Below are 16943 nucleotides of genomic sequence, written 5' to 3' on the forward strand. Positions count from 1 at the left end.
TGACAGGAGGGACCGCAGGGGGCCAGGGCCTCGTGCCCTCATGGGAACGCGTGCGGTCACGGCAGGTCTCCCAAGTTAGGATCTGAGGTCAGCACATCCTTCAGGCTTCAGTCGGACTCCGGGGTCCCCCTCCCACTAATGCTCTGCCCAACCAGATCCGCAAGACGACAGCGAGCCAGGTGTACGAGATGCTGCTCACCTACAGCGGCGTGGTGGGCGCGGACGTCCTGGACGAGGTCATGGCTGTGCTCAGCGACACCGCCTGGTGAGTGCTCAGCTCCTCCCTTTCTCAGGACGCAGGTCGTGCCAACCTCCCTTCCTGTCTGTCCCACAGTCTCCCCCGAAAGCTCCCGAAGGGAATGGGGACCGGGAAAAGTGAGGCTCCCAGCCCTCGGCGGCCTTGGCTCTGGGTTTGAGGCGGCGGCGGTGGCGGCTGTAACAGGCTGCTCCCTGCTCGTCCAGGGCTCTGCAGCTCAGGCTCTCCCCCTCGCACCCGGAGGGCTGAGCCAGCCACACGTGGAGCAGCAGGGCGCCTCCCGGCCGCTCAGAGGCGACGTTTTCAAAGTGCAGTTATTTTTCTCACACGTGCAAATTTTTAAAAATCCTTATTGTTGAACGTATTACTATATATGTGCCCTCCCCCCCCCCCCCCCCCACCAAGTGCAATGTTTTTGTAAGTAAAATGGGCTGTTTTTGCTTCTCGGTGGGCGTGATGGACACTGGTGCACCCAGGTCTGCTGCACGGGGACTGGGCTCCTGCCCAAGCTGCAGTGGGGTGCAGTGTGGGAGGCTCGTCTGACGGGAGGATGTGCTGTGTGTCCGTGTGGCGTGGCTGCAGCGGGGGCTGCTGTGCGCAGACTTACCTCAGTGTTGGGCAGAGGGGGACGGTTCTTCCCGATAATTTAATCCCTATCTGTTAAAAAAAATAATAATAATCCCCAGCCAGGCCAGCGTGGCTCAGTGGTTGAGCGTCGCCCTATAAACCAGGAGGTCACGGTTTGATTCCCAGTCAGGGGCACATGTCCGGGTTGCAGGCTCGGTCCCCAGTGGGGAGTGTGCAGGAGAAACCAATCCATGATTCTCTCTTGTCACTGATGTTTCTATCACATCTCCCTCTCCCTTCCCCTCTCTAAAAATCAATAAAAGCGTATTTTAAAAAATAAAAATAAGCTTTGTGGCAGGTTTGACTAAAGCGAGTGGGCCTTTCTTGCAGCTGAAGCCAACCTGTTCTCTCCCCACAGGGACTTGGAGCTCCTGCTCGTAAGAGGCCATCGGAACCGCCTGTGTGACCTCCTCGGGGTGCCCAGACCTCAGCTGGTCCCTAAGGTAACTGCACGTCCCCCTCGGGCAGCGCCAGGGACACCTGGTGCCCTTTCCAGGCTAGGCCTCCCAACAGCTCCGACGAGCTACTGTCCTGAGCTCCAGCCTAGACACCTTTGTCCTCTTGGCTTTCAGGACCCCTGGGGGGGCAGCACCCACATGGCAGTCCCCCCAGGGAGCCTGGTGCAGATGCAGGGCAGGTGCTGATCTGCCAGCCCCAGGGAACACTGGGGCAGAGGTGGCAGGAGGAGCGTTGTGACGCTCCTGTCTCCTCATGTCCAGGCCATGCAGTATCAGCTTCCCAAGTAAATGTGCTTTTTCGTTTTTATTAGTAAAATTTTGCACTCAGATGGGTGTGGTCAGGGAGAACATGTGTTAGCTCCTGGGACGTCTCGGGGAAAGGCCCAAACGCAGTTTCCTATGGGAAGCAGGGCCCAGAGGGGGCGGGCAATGGTGCTGGCCGCCCTGACTGACCCTGTCGTGTGCTCTGCAGCCTGCTGTCCGCTGAGGCCAGTCCTGGGAGCTGAGTAGTGCTTGTGCCGTCTGCTGGGAGGAGCAGCCAGATGCCGCTCAGGATAGGAAACCTGGTGCAGAACCCCGGCCGTCGCTGGAACATGTGTGGAGGAGTTCGTCACCACGGAGGCACTCTTGATCACGGGCGTCTGCGCTCTAGTGACCCCATGTCTGTGCTTTAGTCTGTTTAAACGCGAGTCCACGTCTTATAAAATCACATGCTGAGCAGTCTACGTCTGTGTCTGTTGCTGTTGTGAGCGAGGGTGAATGGGGGACAGCCTAATGGGGGGCGTAAACTGGAGGCCAGAGAGAGTCCTAGGCTCCCTTCTGCTCTGCCTGCCCGCCTGAGTCTAAGTGAGGGGTTTGGAGGGAAGCCCCAGGCTCTCACAACCTACCCTGTAGCCAGAAGCAGGCAAGAGCAAATGATCACACGAGTGCACCTGAGGGCTGGGAAGGAATAGGGGCTGGGACCCTCTACAGGAGGGGGAATGACCAAGAAGGCACGGCCAGAGCACCCATCTCAGGCTCCACCTGGTGCTGGGGTGGAGGGAGGAGCTTTCCCTTGGCCACCCACAGCTCGAACACGGAGCTCCAAACTAGGGGCAGACGAGCAAAACCCACTACCCCTCTGAGAGAAGGCTGGCTGGCCCCCACAGAGACAATTAAAAACGTAAGCTCACATTTCAGAAATTTTTAGAATCAGACCCCAAAAGATACGAAATATAAAATGAGTTTACCGAGAAGAGCTTCAAGACAAAATGCTCAACGGATTAAACAACCACATGGACACCGCTGAGGAGAGCGAGGACGGGAGGACCTGCAGAAACTCGGGAAGAACAGCCGGGGAGCATGTCGGCAAAGTCGGGAGAAGGGACCTGCGTGTCCCAGGATCTGGGATGCGGACCGTGCAGGCGCCACACTTGTTGGGAGGCAGCCGTCCTCGACGCAGAAGCCCAGCGGTCCACACAGGACGGGTTCACCCCTGGGCGCACAGCAGCAAAGCGCGAGCTGATGTGCACACGGCGGTGCCCTGCCGCCCGAATCCCAGCAGCTGTCAAGTCGAGAGGCTGGATACGTTCGCCCTCGTGCTGAGGACACGACTCCGCGTGGCAGAACTGAGCACCTAAAGGATTCAAGAAAGAGAACAAAGTCAAGCCACAGGTAGGACGGGCTCTCCAGCCTGTGGCTGGTTTTTCAGTCTCGGCACTGTTGACATCGGGGCTGAATGGTTCTTTGTTGTGGGGACAGTCCTGTGCGCTGCAGGGAGTTTAGCAAACCCCTTTCCAGGTGTGACGACAAACTGTCTCCTTGTGGATGGACGTCAGCAGCAGGAAAGGATTGAGTGGAAGGTCTCAGACGCAAGGAGGAACGCGGGACCAGGAGGCGCCACATTTAGGGAAAAGCTCTTTGGGATTTGTTCTCCTGGCCTGGGTGGGGCTACTGGGAGGGGTGGGGTCCTAGGACTGGGAGGCTGAATGCAGACAATGCCAGACCAGCCATACAACCTCAGCTCCTGCCCAGTGCCTGCAGCAGCCAGTCCATTCCCGGAGTGGGCGGCAGCTGCCAGCTTCCCTAATTTTTGCCCCATTTCCAACTGAGACCAACCAGAGGAACCAGATATGCTCCCCTCCCCGCACAGCCCCTGGCAGGCCCCTGAGCTCCTTGCCCTCTGCTGCCCGATGCCCTGCCACCGAGCGCTGAGCACAGCCGTTCTCGGGCGGTCTGTTTACTTCCACCCGTCTCCTGAGGTCAAGCGCAGTAGCTGCGCCCTAGGGTGCTCACCTTGACGGATGAGCTCACGTCCACCCAGACCGGCACCAGATGGCAGTGCCCACACACAGGCACTCCTCATGGCAACCGTTCTCAGAAGACATGGTGTGTGGACACACGTCAGATGCCTGGTGAGGGTGTGGATCCTACCCAGTCAGACCACCCTCCCACCCCCTGCCCCGCAGCCAGGTGAAGGTCTCCCACCGGGTCTGCCACTCCCATCTGCGGGTTCCCACATGGCCACATGGCTGTTCTTCCCAACTGCCCCCGACCCCTTGTCACCTGCAGGACTCCATGGCTGCTGTGGGCCTGTCAGCTGAAGTGAAGGAAGTCCCGGCCCTCCTGCAGGTGCAGCGACCTCAGGTTGTCCTCAAATGCACCCCCAGTAAGGTCCTGTGGGAGGGAACAGTAGGTCAGGCCCAGCGTGGGAGTCGGCCTGGCTGTGCCCACCTGGGCCGTCATGCTCCTCCTCCTGCTGTTACTACTGGGCGCTGCTACACGTATTTAAATGAAAACCACTCTGATTCTCTCATCATTGATGTTTCTAGCTCTCCCTCTCTGAAATCAATAAAAATACATTTTAAAAACAAATGAAAACCACTCTACTTGGAAAACATCTGCAATTTCCAAATTCTGTCCTTCACTTGCTGTCCATGCGCAAACCCTCTCTTCTCTTCTGTTCCCGCGCTGCTCCTGAGATGTTACAGGAAAACTCCTGGGCTCCGCCTGGCGTGTGACCCAGGGGTCATGGGCAAGGCTGACAGCCCTGGGCATGCAGAGGGGCCAATGGGAAGGAAGGCCTGCTTCTGACTGGGAGGGGCCTCCTGAACGAGACTTCCATCAATTGACGTAGCCCGTTAGCATGAAAAGGCCAGCCCGGCCAGCATGGCTCAGTGCTTGAGCATTGACCTATGAACCAGGCGGTCAAGGTTCGATTCCCCGTCAGGGCACATGCCCAGGTTGTGGGGTGTGCAGGAGGCAGCCGATCAATGGTTCTCTCATCATTGATGTTTCTCTCTCCCTCTCCCTTCCTCTTTGAAATCAATTAAAAATATATATTTTTTAAAAAGTGAAAAGGCCAGACAAGCCAACAAAGGGTGATAACCCAGCAGGTAAGGATGGCGTCTACGGCTGTCAGGAGGCACACAGTCCCACAGGTAAACGGGAGACGCTGCTTAGAAATGTCACAGGAGAGGGACTCCATATGCCCAGTGGATAGACCAGACGTGCATCTTAAAACCAGCGAGAGCACCGCCGATCAGGAGGCGGCCGATCAATGATTCTCTTTCACCACTGACGTTTCTCTCTCTCCCTTCCCTCTGCAATCAATAAAAATACACTTTTTTTAAAAAATGAAAAGTTTCTAAGGACAGAAGAACAGTAGACCTCAGCAAGTGAATTCTAGAGAATATACGGTGTCCTGCGGAGCTAGCTCTGGGCGGCCCCTGGCCTGGCCACTTTGTGGGCACCGTCTAGTGATGTGGATGACATGGCATCCCATGTCCCGCTCTTCCACTCCCAGCACTAAGCCTGCAGGGACGGTAGACGGGCATCAAGGGTGTCCTCCCAGCACAGCCTGGGAACCAGCTCCTAAAAGGCTGAGCTGCCTGGTGGTCTAGGGCGTGTCCCAGCCCCATGTGCCTCGCAGCCCAGCACTCACCAGCTTCACGCAGATGACGAAGGGCGGGCGGGCGGCTCGGAAGTGCAGGATGGGCACCCGGGGCTTGGGCCTTTCCTGAGAGACAAGAGGGCGTGGGCGTTGCTCCTTCTGCCACCTGAGCCCCATACCACTCCCAACTGCACAGCGCAGGCTAGACCCGGGACCCACCCACCCCGGACCCAGCCACCTCAGAATCACCGCAGACCCATCCAGGTGGGCGGTGCGAGACCTGGACCTGTGAGCAGGGCTCTCCAGTGAAAAGATGGGGTGGGCACAGGTTACTCTGGGGCCCCCAAACCCCCCAGGAGTCGGGGCTGTGTCTGCAGCCGCCTGGGCCCAGGTGGCCTGTCCAGGATGGCGTCCTAGAGGTGGGCCAGGCGTGGTGTGGCTACCCGTGCAGGACCCAGCCCCCAGCCCAGGGGCGCCAGGGGCCTCCACACCTGAGAGTCCTCGTAGCAGTAAAAGCCCTTCTTGATCTTGTTCTCGTCTACATCGCAGAAGGCAACCACCTGGGAAGGACATAGGACGCCAGCCTTGGACAGTGCTGCCGGGGGATGGGGGTGGGGGTGGGGGAGGGCGCAGGGGATGGGCGGGTACCAAGGGAGGGGGGCGCCCACCTTCTGCCGCGCCCCTGCTGTAAGGCTGCGGTAGAGCCGGCGGCCCTGCTTGCCTGCATTCCAGATGGTGAAGGTTGCCCAGTGTGGCAAAGCCCGCTCTTCCAGGAAGCGGACACGGTGGGTCCAGATGGTGGCCCTGTGGAGGGAGGCTGTGACCCTTCCAGCCTGCCAGGTCCCTCGGTACATAGGCCCTGGTCTTCGTCCCCTGGGGGAGTGGCTTGGTGGGCGTTACAGGGGGGGGTCACAGAGTGCTGACTCCCTAATCCTGGCCACTTAGCACCTCATTTCAGAAAGAAACGCATGCGCTACACACACTCCAAGCCCATCATACAGCACGCAGGCCTGGCCACACAACACGCAGCTTTGTCATCCAAGAAAATGAAAGAAGCCCGGCTGGCGTGGTTCAGTGGTTGTCGATCTATGGACCAGGAGGTCAGGGTTTGATTCCCGGTCAGGGCACATGCCCAGGTTGTGGGCTCGATCCCCAGTGAGGGGCATGCAGGAGGTGGCCGATCAATGATTCTCTTTCACCACTGACGTTTCTATCGCTCCCTTCCTCTCTGACATCAATAAAAATATACTTTTTTAAAAAATGAAAAGTTTCTAAGGACAGAAGAACAGTGGACCTCATGCAATTGAATTCTAGAGAACATACGGTGTCCTGAGCAAGACGTCACTTTTAACACTTTTCCTCCTTCAAGTCAGGAATGCGGGTGGGACAGCTGTGTCTTGAGGCACTGAGTGGGGCCCTCGGTTCCGCGTGTCTGGGTTGGGCAGAAACAGGTGGTGCCTGGGGTCCCTGCTAGTGTGGGGGCACCCTGGCTCTTGTCTTCCCCGCCACGGCGAGCAGTGAGAAGGGGCTGCAGACACGGGGCCTTGCCACTTCTGGGACTTGAACTGCTTCTTTCTAACCAGCCCTTTCTTCCCTTTGAGGTACACACTGAATGAGACGCCCACCAGAATGCCGTTTCGTGGACATTTACAAGGATATGAAATGGCCCAGACCAGGTCTCTGAGCAGATCAGTGCTGCCAACCAGAGCCTTGGGGATCGGGGTGGTGTAAGCCCACATGGGAAGGCACCAGCCCTGGGGCTGGCGGGAAGGCTGCCTGGGGGAGGGACAGAGCCAAACGGCTCAGAGGAATACGGGCATTAACCTCCCCGTGTCTCTGGAATCGTCTTAGGGTCTCTGTCTGAAGGACCACACGGTGAGCTGACAAGATGGAGACACTGCCACGGACACATGTGTGTGGGCTCGTCCTGCCCGGGGCCCGTTCCTCTTCCAGAGCCGTTTTCACACTCGTGCCCTTCCCACCCTGCCTGCTGGGGACCAGTGTCCTCACCTGAGGGTGGGGCAGTGCAGGGGCCAGTGCACAGTTTCCCCAAACCCGCAGATGAGCACTTCCAGAACTTTCTGGGAGGAAGGGCAGTGTCACGGCCAGCCTGCACTGGGCACAGCAGGCCCGGAGTCGGAACGGGAGGTAGAGATGCCGAGGGGACAAGAGCTCAACTACAGTTAAGCAAAATGCAACTTTCAGAAAAAAATGAGCAGACTGCTACCGTTTATGTAACATTTCAAAGAGGTTAAGGGTATTGTATAGAGAGAAATTACACACAGTGAACGTGTGAGGAAGTCGAGGGAGTGTTGTGGTGGCCGCTGGGCAGGAGACAGAGCCTGGGGGCGCGAGAGGGGGCAGGGAGGGCCAGGTTTTATTAGAGGCTTCCCTTCCTACTTTCTGGTGTCTGAAGTATTTCCGCGAAAACCGTTAAATGATGTAAGTGCTGACCATTCTGAATTTAATATAAAAAGGACCAGAACTGGCGCCCACTCAAAAGAGGGCTTTTGGGGAGAGAGTCTGAAGGAATCCAGTTCTTGACAAACCTCAGGGCATAATTAAGCCCATTACTCTGGGAGGTTTCCCACTCACAGCGCAAAGACTTTAATCCATACAGAAACTAACATGAGATCACTTCTTTCGTGTTGTGGGTGGCAAAGCCTCATGCTGCAAAATGGGGGTGGGGGGAAGGTCCCAAAATAAAAGACAAGCATGGCATGCAAACAGGACGAGGACGTGTGTGGCACAGCACTGCTGCCTGGTCCCTCCCCAAGCAGCAGCCACACCGTGGGCCGCAGAGCACTGTGGTCACTGCCAGATGTTTTTAAATTTTAAAGAAGTATAACTTTACACAGTAAAGTGCATGGGTCTTAAGTGGTATTCTTTCTTTCTGAAATCTGTTAGAATATATCAGTAAACCCATTTAGCTTGGTTTTTCCTTATGGAAAGTTTCAAAATTACCGATCTAATTTTTAATTATTGTTTATACTTTAGCTCTTGGGTCTATAGTGATATCTCCTCCTTCATTCCAAATATATTGGTAACCTATATTTTCTTTTCAAAATCAACCTTGCTAGAGATATGTCAACTTTATTGACATTTGGAACAGTTCTTGGTTTTGCTGATTTTTTTTGACCTTTTTTTTTTTTTAATGTTTTTATTTCTTTTTAAAATTGATTTTTAGGGAGAGGAAGGGAGAAACACCTATGTGAGAGAGAAACAGCGTGCCCTGACTAGGAATCGAACCACCACCCTTTGGTGGAGGGACAATTCGCCAACCGAGCCACATGGGCCAGGGCTGTGCATTTAAATTTCACCTTCCTTCACTGTTCATTTCTCTTTTTCTGTTGACTTTGAGTTTATTTTGCTATTACTTTAGTAAGTTTTAAAGGTGGGGACTCAAATAATTGCTTAGTATCTTTTCTTATAAGCCATAAAATTTTACAAAAAACTCTGCTTTAGCTAAATTCCACGTTTTCATTTTCCATCAAATTGAAAATTTTGTGATTTCCTTTGTGATTTTTTCCCCTTGATTGCTCAATTTCCAAGTATTTTGGCTTTTCAAAATGGCTTAATAATTTCTAATTTAATTCTGTGTGGACATGACACAGATCCTGCATGATTTCAATTTGAAATTTATTCAGATTTGTTTATTTATCCAAAGTGTTGCCTGGCTTGCCCTTTAGAAGAATGTACACTCTGCAGTTGGGTATCGTGCTCCCTCTGTAACTGGCAGGTTGGGTCAAGCTGGCTGATAGAGCTGCTGTCTTCGGCATCCATACAGACGCCCCATTTCTATCCGTGACTGAGACAGTGTCAGGAACTCCAGCTCTCTCTGTGGGTTTGTCTGCTTCTCCCTTGATATCGGTGAGGTTCTGCTTCGTGAAGCCTGAAGCTGTGACTAGGGAGATACACACGCAGGGCTGTGTCCTAAGAGGGTGCAAATCACACTTGCACTGAGTTAGGTTCACGACAACAAACCCAATGGTGCGTCCCTGAAGCTACGGTGTCAAATGCAGACGTCACCAGGCCGAGGATCAGGGCCTGTCCAGCTGTTCATTCTCGCGTTGAGCAGCGCCTCCAGTCAATGCGGACGTCGCTGCTGGGACCCACACACAACACGCAAAGTTGGCATCGCACCCGCGTGACCGTGATGTGGCGCCCGTGACCTCAGTGTAAGTGGACATCACACCTCCCAGGACAGAGGGCCCCAGCAGAAGCCACGTAACTGCCTGACGGGTCCCACACCCTCCAGGGAAAGGACAGTCGGCTCGACTTCCAAAAACGCGAGTGCGGGTCCCTGCCTCACGCTCTTGGTGTGCGGAGGGTCCCTGACGACTGACCTGTCTGGAGTTCCCAAAAGTGAGCAGGAGCATGACGGTGAGGAACCGAGGGACACACCTTGTAATGTGAGGAAAATGTGACACGCACACATATATGTGACACAGACGGAACACAGAGTTCGACCTAAAGGAAGACACACTCCTCCTTTTTCCAACCCACCTGGGCCTGCACCCCTCCTGCCCGTCCCAGCGGCCGGCCTCCCTCGCACACCGGCGCAGAGGCTCAGGCGGCCTTGGAGCTGGGGGACGTGGACTGTGCCTGAAGGGGGAGAAGGGGGAGAGGGAGGGGGCTGGCCTCCCTGTGATGCCCAATAGGGGTGTGGCTCAACCACTGCCCACCGAAGCCCTCCCTCGGTTGGGGTGAAGGAAGAGGGTGCCCTAGCCCCCTGCAGCCACGGCAGTGTGCAGGGCCCACTTCGTACGCGTGAATTCCGTCTCAGTTCACCTCACACTGGACTCTGGCCTCAGCTGGCCCCCAGAGTTCACAGCACCCCACCCTGCCCCGCCCTGGCTGGGGACCCGCGTACTCGAGCACGGAATGCGTGGCGGCGCTGGGGTGGTAGCGGTAGAGGAGCAGGCTCTGGTCCACCCGTCTGACGCCGCCGCCCTTCCTGAGGTGGTTGTAGAAGAGCAGCAGGTCCTCGGGCACGCCCTGCGGGAGAGGAGGCTGCTCACCACCACGCACAGCACTGTCCAGTGCTCTCCCCCAGGCATCTGGTCTTCAGGCCACGAGGCGGGGAGGCTGCCAGGGCTGCCGGCCACTCAGCCCACCTGGATCCCTGAGGTCACGGCCTGCTGACGACACGCCCAGCTGCCCCAGCCCGCGGCATCGCTGGGCAAGAGTGACCACACGAAGCTCTTTAAAACAAGGAGGAGCCAAAACCGGTTTGGCTCAGTGGATAGAGCGTCGGCCTGCGGACTGAAAGGTCCCAGGTTCGATTCCGGTCAAGGGCATGTACCTTGGTTGCGGGCACATCCCCAGTAGGAGGTGTGCAGGAGGCAGCTGATTGATGTTTCTCTCTCATCGATGTTTCTAACTCTCTATCCCTCTCTCTTCCTCTCTGTAAAAAATCAATAAAATATATTTAAAAAAAAATAAAACAAGGAGGAGCTAGAGGGGAGGAGTGTGGCAGTCTGGCCAGGGGGGCCGACACCCCACCTCCCCCGTCACACGCCTCCCAGCTGACGCTGCAATCCTTGTCGCTGGCCCATTGAGACACGCCCTCCCATGGGCAGGCACTGGGCTCTGACAGGTCCTGCAGGGTTTCCACGATTCTCCTGTCTTGTGAGAGTCTGGACATGATAAGGAAGGGGCACCCCTCCATCCGCTCGCCAGGCTCAAACCAGAGCCAGGGCGTCCGGGCCTGCGGCCACCTGCAGGCCGGCCTCGGGCTGCCGACCTCCGTGCTGACCAGGGGTGCCGGGTTGGCTCCCTAAGTTCCAAAGGGGAAACAGAGGGCGTCCACCGGCATCAGAGCTCAGCATCCTCTCTGGCTGGTGCCTGCAGGGTGCGTGGCAGAGCACGAGCTCCTCCCATTCGTGTGAATCTGGGAGAAACGGCAACACGGACAGTGCCCGATGCCCTAGAACTGTGATTGGTTTGCCTCCAGGACAGAGACAGGGGCCCGGTGATCCGCGTGCCACCAGGCATGGCGGGGCCACGGGCAGGAGGAGCACAGCGGGCTGATCCTGGGGCCGGGGCCGGGCATGGCAGGGGGCTCGGCTGCATCCCAGGCAGCACTGCTGGGCAGCCCCTAGGGCCCTGGCTTTTAGACCAGAGAACAGCCCTGACCCTGCGGAGCATGGCTGTGGCTGTGAGAGACTACCCAGCGACCTGGAGGCGGGTCGAGGGTCAGGGGTGAGGCTCCTGTGGGCAACAGTAAGGGGGGATTGCTGGGGGAAGGCAGAGGATGCTGGGCGGGACCAGGGAGGGGGCAGTCCACGTGGCCCCCATCAGTCAGTGAACTGTCGGCCCAGAGCCAGAAGGACTGTGGCCAAGGTCCCAGGGCGGGTGGTGGAGTCTGGCCTGAGTCACTGTCTCCAGACCCCCAGGAACCCTGTTCCCAGAACCCCTGCAGCCCCTACACCCATCCCCTCCCCCCGCCCAGTGTGGCTGCCTCCCCCCACTGTCACCCACCACCCACATCCCAGCTTCCCACAACAGGATGAGGTAACCGGGGCCTGGGCCAGGGCAGGTGTGACACTCTCAGCCTCACACAGAAATCCCTTGCTTGTGGCAAAACAAACACGGTGCCGGGCCACAGCTGCCCCCTGGAGCTCAGCAGAGCAGCAGAGTGCTGGGGACCGTCTTAGAGGCGCTTCCCTGACCCCTGATCCCCGGACTAAGTCGTGGCGCCTACAAGCGGCAGGGTGGGGTGGGGGTGGGGGGTCCCAGTCTGGGGAATGACAGCACCAACCCCAACCCCAGAGGAGGACTCCACAGGGGGACCCACACTTACCTGCCCGCCCTCGTCGAACGGGCCCACGTGAGAAAACCACGCTCGCGAGCAGAACCAGGTGGGCATGACCACAGTTGGGCCATTGGAGGTGAAGACCTAGAACAGTTAACACCGGCAGCTGGTCGCAGCGCCTGTACCTCACCCCCCAGGGTGTCTTTCCGGGGTGACAGACTGCTCTGCACGTCCTTTGCAGGTGCAGGCTCATGGGGCTTTGCTACGAGGCCGAATGTCCAGCCCCCGGCGCAGGGCGGAGGGCAGGAGCCGGGACATGAGTGGCGGGACTCAGCCCACCCCAGGTTCTGCTCCTGGCAGATGCTCACAGTGTTTGTTAAGGAGCCTCCCCCTGTGTTTGATCGATGGTATCGCTTGTCTGAATATCACAGGAAACAGATGAAATAGCATAAAAGGACAGAGATGATGACTAGGAGTTTAGATGAAATGGACAAATTCCTAGAAAGACAAACCATCAAAGACACTCAAGAGGAAACAGAAAACCTACGTAAATCGGTACGAATAAGAGCCCGAACAGATGTGCCTACGTTGGGGTCCTGCCTAGGCTGCCTGCCGAGTCCTCCTGGCTGTCTCACCAGGGCACACGTTTTCCAGAGAAAAGGAAGAGGACTCGGGGGCTGAGCCCAGGTCCCTGCACACACCCAGTGGCCCTTATACAGGAGGTTTGCTCGGCTCTGTGCTTTCTTCTCCAAATCCATCTCCGCAGCTTCCCCCTGTGGGAGGGCAGGGACGCGGGAGGGGAGGGAGGAGTTTTTCTGAAGGTGCAACACAGCGGGATGAAAGCGACTGCAGGCCTCCCACATCTACAGCCTCCACAGGCGGTCTGCAGATCACACTTAATCGCCCAGAGCACAGCACCTATAATTTCTCAGGGCTGCTTCTTCCCAGACATTTCTTACAGCATCACAATGACCCCCACCCCCAATACTACCTGCACAAGACAGAACAGTTTCCAAAGCATTTCATAATGTTTTCCTCAATCAAAAAAACAGCAGAGAACAAAGAGAGGGAACTTCTGTCCCAGGGCATTTCTCGACCTCCTGCCTCTCTCCAAGCTTCCAGGTGGGGATGCCAGAGCCCAGGGGCCGTCTCTCTGCTCCCCGCTCGCCCCTTTCCCATGGACGAGCACCTACGTCCAGGTCCAGCACACACCCAGCACCACCTGACACAAACTTGTCTCCACACCCGACGTTCTCTTAAGGGTGATGGGAACGAAAGAATAAAAATGGAACAAAAAAAGCAAAGAAAGCACTTTTGGAGGTGATTTCGTTAAGTCCCGTCAGAGGACAAACTGGCCTGTCCTGGTGGTTTCTTTCAAGCTTTTCTGTGTTCTTGTGTTTCAGGTGGTTCGCTGCTTGTCCAGCCTCCTGCCTCCCAGCAGGCGTTACTTCCAGCTCCCCCCTCGCATGCTCAGGTGCAGCCGCGCACCCGGAGGAGCCAGCTCTGCCGCAGCGGGGCCTGAGCAGCCTGAACGAGCAGCAAGCCCGGACCGAGAACCTCCCCACTGACTTCAGGAGTCCTGCAGCCATAGCCCCGACCGGACGGCTGACTCTCTGCTGTTGTTTTCCTCACCCAAAGGCATTTTTTCCATTGATTTTTAGAGAGAGTGGACACCAATAGCCCGGCTGTGCACCAATAAAACTTTATGTACAAAACAGGCAGCAGAACAACCTGCCAACCATGGGTCTACCTGGTAAGGGGTGGGCCTTTGGCTTCAATTTAAATGAAAACTGTTTGATTACTGAGCCTGGAACAGGCCAGCGCCCCCCTCTTGTCTCCCCCACTGCTGGAGTCTGTGGGTAAATGAGGTGCAGAAATAGCCCCCAGAATCTCAGAATTCTTGGAACCCAAATGAAATAGGACCAAGAGGCATAAATGCTTTTGCGTTGTTTTCATTCTTTCATGTTTAGGTAAATAATGGGTAACTGAACCTGATGCTCAGATGATGACTCAGGCGGACTCGAGCTCCACGCAGGCCCAGCAGAGGGCACTCTCGGCCGCGAGGAGGAACGGGAGAATGGCCTGTTGGAAGTTCAGTGTCAAAACCAGGCCCCAGGCCAAACACAGGGGCACAAGGCCCAGCCAGCAGCTCCCTTTTCCTGGGTCAGCTTCCCCCATGGTGGACAGAGCCGGGCAGTGGGCTTCCCTTCAGGCTGCCCCCCTCCCCGACTTGTCACCAAAGCCACGGCCTTCCCTCCTGTGAGACTGTTGGGACTTTCTAATCCTTTTCACTGATTTTCGCCTCCTCTTCACTCTCAAGCTGTCACTCCCTGTTTGTGTCACCAACTGAAAAGTCAGATACTCCAGATTCTCAGAATTTGGTCAACAAGGGCTCCCATGCGAGGCCTTGTGGGCCCAGGCGCTGTTCTGGGAACCCGGGAGTTTGGGGCTCTCCCCTGGTTTTACGCCAACAGAAGGTGCACTTCGCAAAAGTGAATTGTGTGTAGTTCTCAAACCTTAAAAGTCTATCCCAAGATGTTTCAGATGCAGAACAAACGGGAACAAGCTCCCTATGCCACCGGCAAACCTGGCGTGGCCCCGAGGAAGGCGCAGAAGGACGCGTGGACGTGGCTTTCAGGAAGAGAAAGCACGGACTACAGGCTGCACACGCGCTCGGTGTTTATTCACAAAGGAGAAGCCCGAAGTCAGAGGTACGAGCAGTTAGAGAAATTCGCCTCATTAGCTGTCTCTGCAGGAAGTGATACGGTTCTTCCAGAGAAAGAGCTAAGTTTACATGACTCATTTCCAGCTTTCGGTGGCTTATTATCCTTATTTCTAAATTCTCATTTGTTGGAAGACTATCTTTAGATAGATAACAAGTTTTCCAGAATTCTGACATTTAACACCCACATAGCAACAAGAATAAACTTTGATGTGAAATCCAAAACCTATGGCTTCTGGATTTAATGAAGGCACGGCCATTAAGAGTAAGTTTCCTGCCGAAACCGGTTTGGCTCAACGGATGGAGCGTCGGTCTGCGGACTGAGGGGTCCCGGGTTCGATTCCGGTCAAGGGCATGTGCATTGGCTGCGGGCACATCCCTGGTAGGGGGTGTGCAGGAGGCAGCTGGTCGATGGTTCTCTCTCATCGATGTTTCTAGCTCTCTATCCCTCTCTGTGAAAAATCAATAAAATATATTTTTTTAAAAAAGTAAGTTTCCTTTCTCAGTAGCGTTTGGGGAAGCTGGTAAGCACTCTATTGCACCAGGTGAAACGTCGCTAGTTCATAGGGACCTGCTCCACACACACCGCCTATGACACTCCCATTAACAGAGACAGCGAAGACAACGTGCCCACTCAAGAGCATCCTCTCAAACTCTCCTTCTCTCCTGGGTCCTCCTCGGCAGCTGATCACCATGGCCAGCACGTTCGTCAGGCAGTCTGGGACCAGATGACCAGTCCTGATGAGGTGAAACACCGTGCCCAGAGCCCTAGGATAGCCCCAGGCGGAGTCTGAGCCCAGCCTGGTCCACGTGGGCTGGGAGCCTTCGTGGCGGAGCTGCCCTGCCATCTGCAGGGACGTGCCGCCAGGTCGAGGAGCACGAGGAGGGGGTCTGTGCTGTGGCCTGGAGCCCACGTGGCAGCCCTTACCCCCGAGGGGACTATACGTAGGAGGTGACTGTAAGGTAGGGCCCTAACCCAAGGTGTTCTCACAAGAAGAGGAAAGATGCTGGGAGTAAGCGCAGAGGGGATGGTGTAGACGTGAACACGGAAGGACCCACTTGGTGGCGTCCGCCTGATGAAATCCTGGTTTTCTGTAACTAACGGTTGAGAAATGACTTCATTAAGAAATACTGTCTTCCATTTATCTTGAGACACTTCAGACGTTAAGCTCCCCCAACCTGCTAAAGAAAACACCATGACGAGCACTATCCGTCCTTGTGTCTATGATGCTGGATAGGAAAGGCTTCCTGTTAGCCCTCAGCCCAGACCTTGTCTTTCTGGCTGAGAAGGTGCCTGCTGCGTTTACATCACACCCTCTGTGCTTAGCTACAGTTTTTGCCTGAGTCTCGTTCTACCAGAAAATCAAACAGGTCAGAAGTCCGACTCGGCAGCTTCATCCCTGGGTGACCTGCCAGCCCGCCCGCTCCGGCAGCACGACGACCACGGACCTGGCAGCTCTTGCCAGGTCTCCTGTGCTCCTTTGTTCAGAAAAACAGAACAGGAACCCGTGCGTGCATGTCCTGAGGGTGCGAGCACGATGGGCCCGTCCTGGAGTCGTGCGCTCGCAGCCCCTCCCGGCAGAGAAAGGGCCAGGGCGCTGGTGCTGTCACCAGGGCACGCTCTGCATCACCGTGACTCGGGGAGGAGCTCTAATCTAAGGAGCAAATTATCATACAAGTCATCCCTTTCACCAAGTTGCAAAATTCAGTCTAGAAAAAAAGCATTTTTTACATGGCAGGGTCACGGGAATCAGTGTGAGCTACATGCTAGCATCGGCCCCCACCACACGGGCAGGGGTACCTTTCCAGGCTTCTGGAGCCACGTCCTGGGGGTGGGGTGGCTGCCCCCCTCCCGCCAGCCGACCCCGGCGGCCCCACACCCCTCACAGGTGGTTTCCAGTTTGATTTCAACCCAGGCCTCTTTGCAGCTCAGAGCCAGCTCTGACCCCCTGCAGGGCAGCCCCACCCAGATGCTGAACCTCAGCTTCCAGCCCCAGCCCCTGCAGTGTGTCCATCTGACACCACCCTCCACCTGCCTAAAGCTTGGCCCTGCCCAGCCACAGCCCTGCGCTCCATCCAGTTCCCTCTGGGCTGCTCTGCCCACTCCCAGGCTCCTGCCCTCTGGCTCCTGAAATGCTCCCCCTTCCCCAGTGAGCGCTGGCACACCCTGGGGGTGGGCAAACAGGGGCTAAATGATGAGCCGAGCCCCGGCTCCCAGCATAAGCGGCGTGCTCTCCAGGGTGTGAGGCAGC

General features: G+C 56.4%; 2 protein-coding genes across 4 annotated transcripts in view; one reads left to right on the plus strand and one right to left on the minus strand.

Moving 5' to 3' along the window:
- Nucleotides 1-2060, plus strand: part of TBCD (tubulin folding cofactor D) — a 103553-nt gene extending 101493 nt beyond the window's left edge. For all 3 annotated transcript variants that reach the window (XM_008155108.3, XM_054709580.1, XM_054709581.1), the window contains 3 exons: nucleotides 156-265; nucleotides 1242-1326; nucleotides 1814-2060. In XM_008155108.3, the coding sequence (XP_008153330.2) occupies nucleotides 156-265; nucleotides 1242-1326; nucleotides 1814-1828 (210 nt within the window). In that variant the 3' untranslated portion in view covers nucleotides 1829-2060. The remainder of the gene's footprint in view (nucleotides 1-155; nucleotides 266-1241; nucleotides 1327-1813) is intronic.
- A 487-nt stretch (nucleotides 2061-2547) lies between these two features.
- B3GNTL1 (UDP-GlcNAc:betaGal beta-1,3-N-acetylglucosaminyltransferase like 1) overlaps nucleotides 2548-16943 on the minus strand; it is a 28402-nt gene continuing 14006 nt past the window's right edge. The window contains exons 7-13 of the mRNA XM_028130372.2: nucleotides 12018-12113; nucleotides 10086-10210; nucleotides 5881-6016; nucleotides 5704-5772; nucleotides 5264-5338; nucleotides 3886-3996; nucleotides 2548-2956 (exon numbers count right to left, since the gene is read on the minus strand). Coding sequence (XP_027986173.2) covers nucleotides 3916-3996; nucleotides 5264-5338; nucleotides 5704-5772; nucleotides 5881-6016; nucleotides 10086-10210; nucleotides 12018-12113 — 582 coding nt within the window. The 3' untranslated portion in view covers nucleotides 2548-2956; nucleotides 3886-3915. The remainder of the gene's footprint in view (nucleotides 2957-3885; nucleotides 3997-5263; nucleotides 5339-5703; nucleotides 5773-5880; nucleotides 6017-10085; nucleotides 10211-12017; nucleotides 12114-16943) is intronic.

This window comes from Eptesicus fuscus, chromosome 20 (assembly GCF_027574615.1).
Source record: "Eptesicus fuscus isolate TK198812 chromosome 20, DD_ASM_mEF_20220401, whole genome shotgun sequence".
In the NCBI taxonomy this organism is placed as follows: domain Eukaryota; kingdom Metazoa; phylum Chordata; class Mammalia; order Chiroptera; family Vespertilionidae; genus Eptesicus; species Eptesicus fuscus.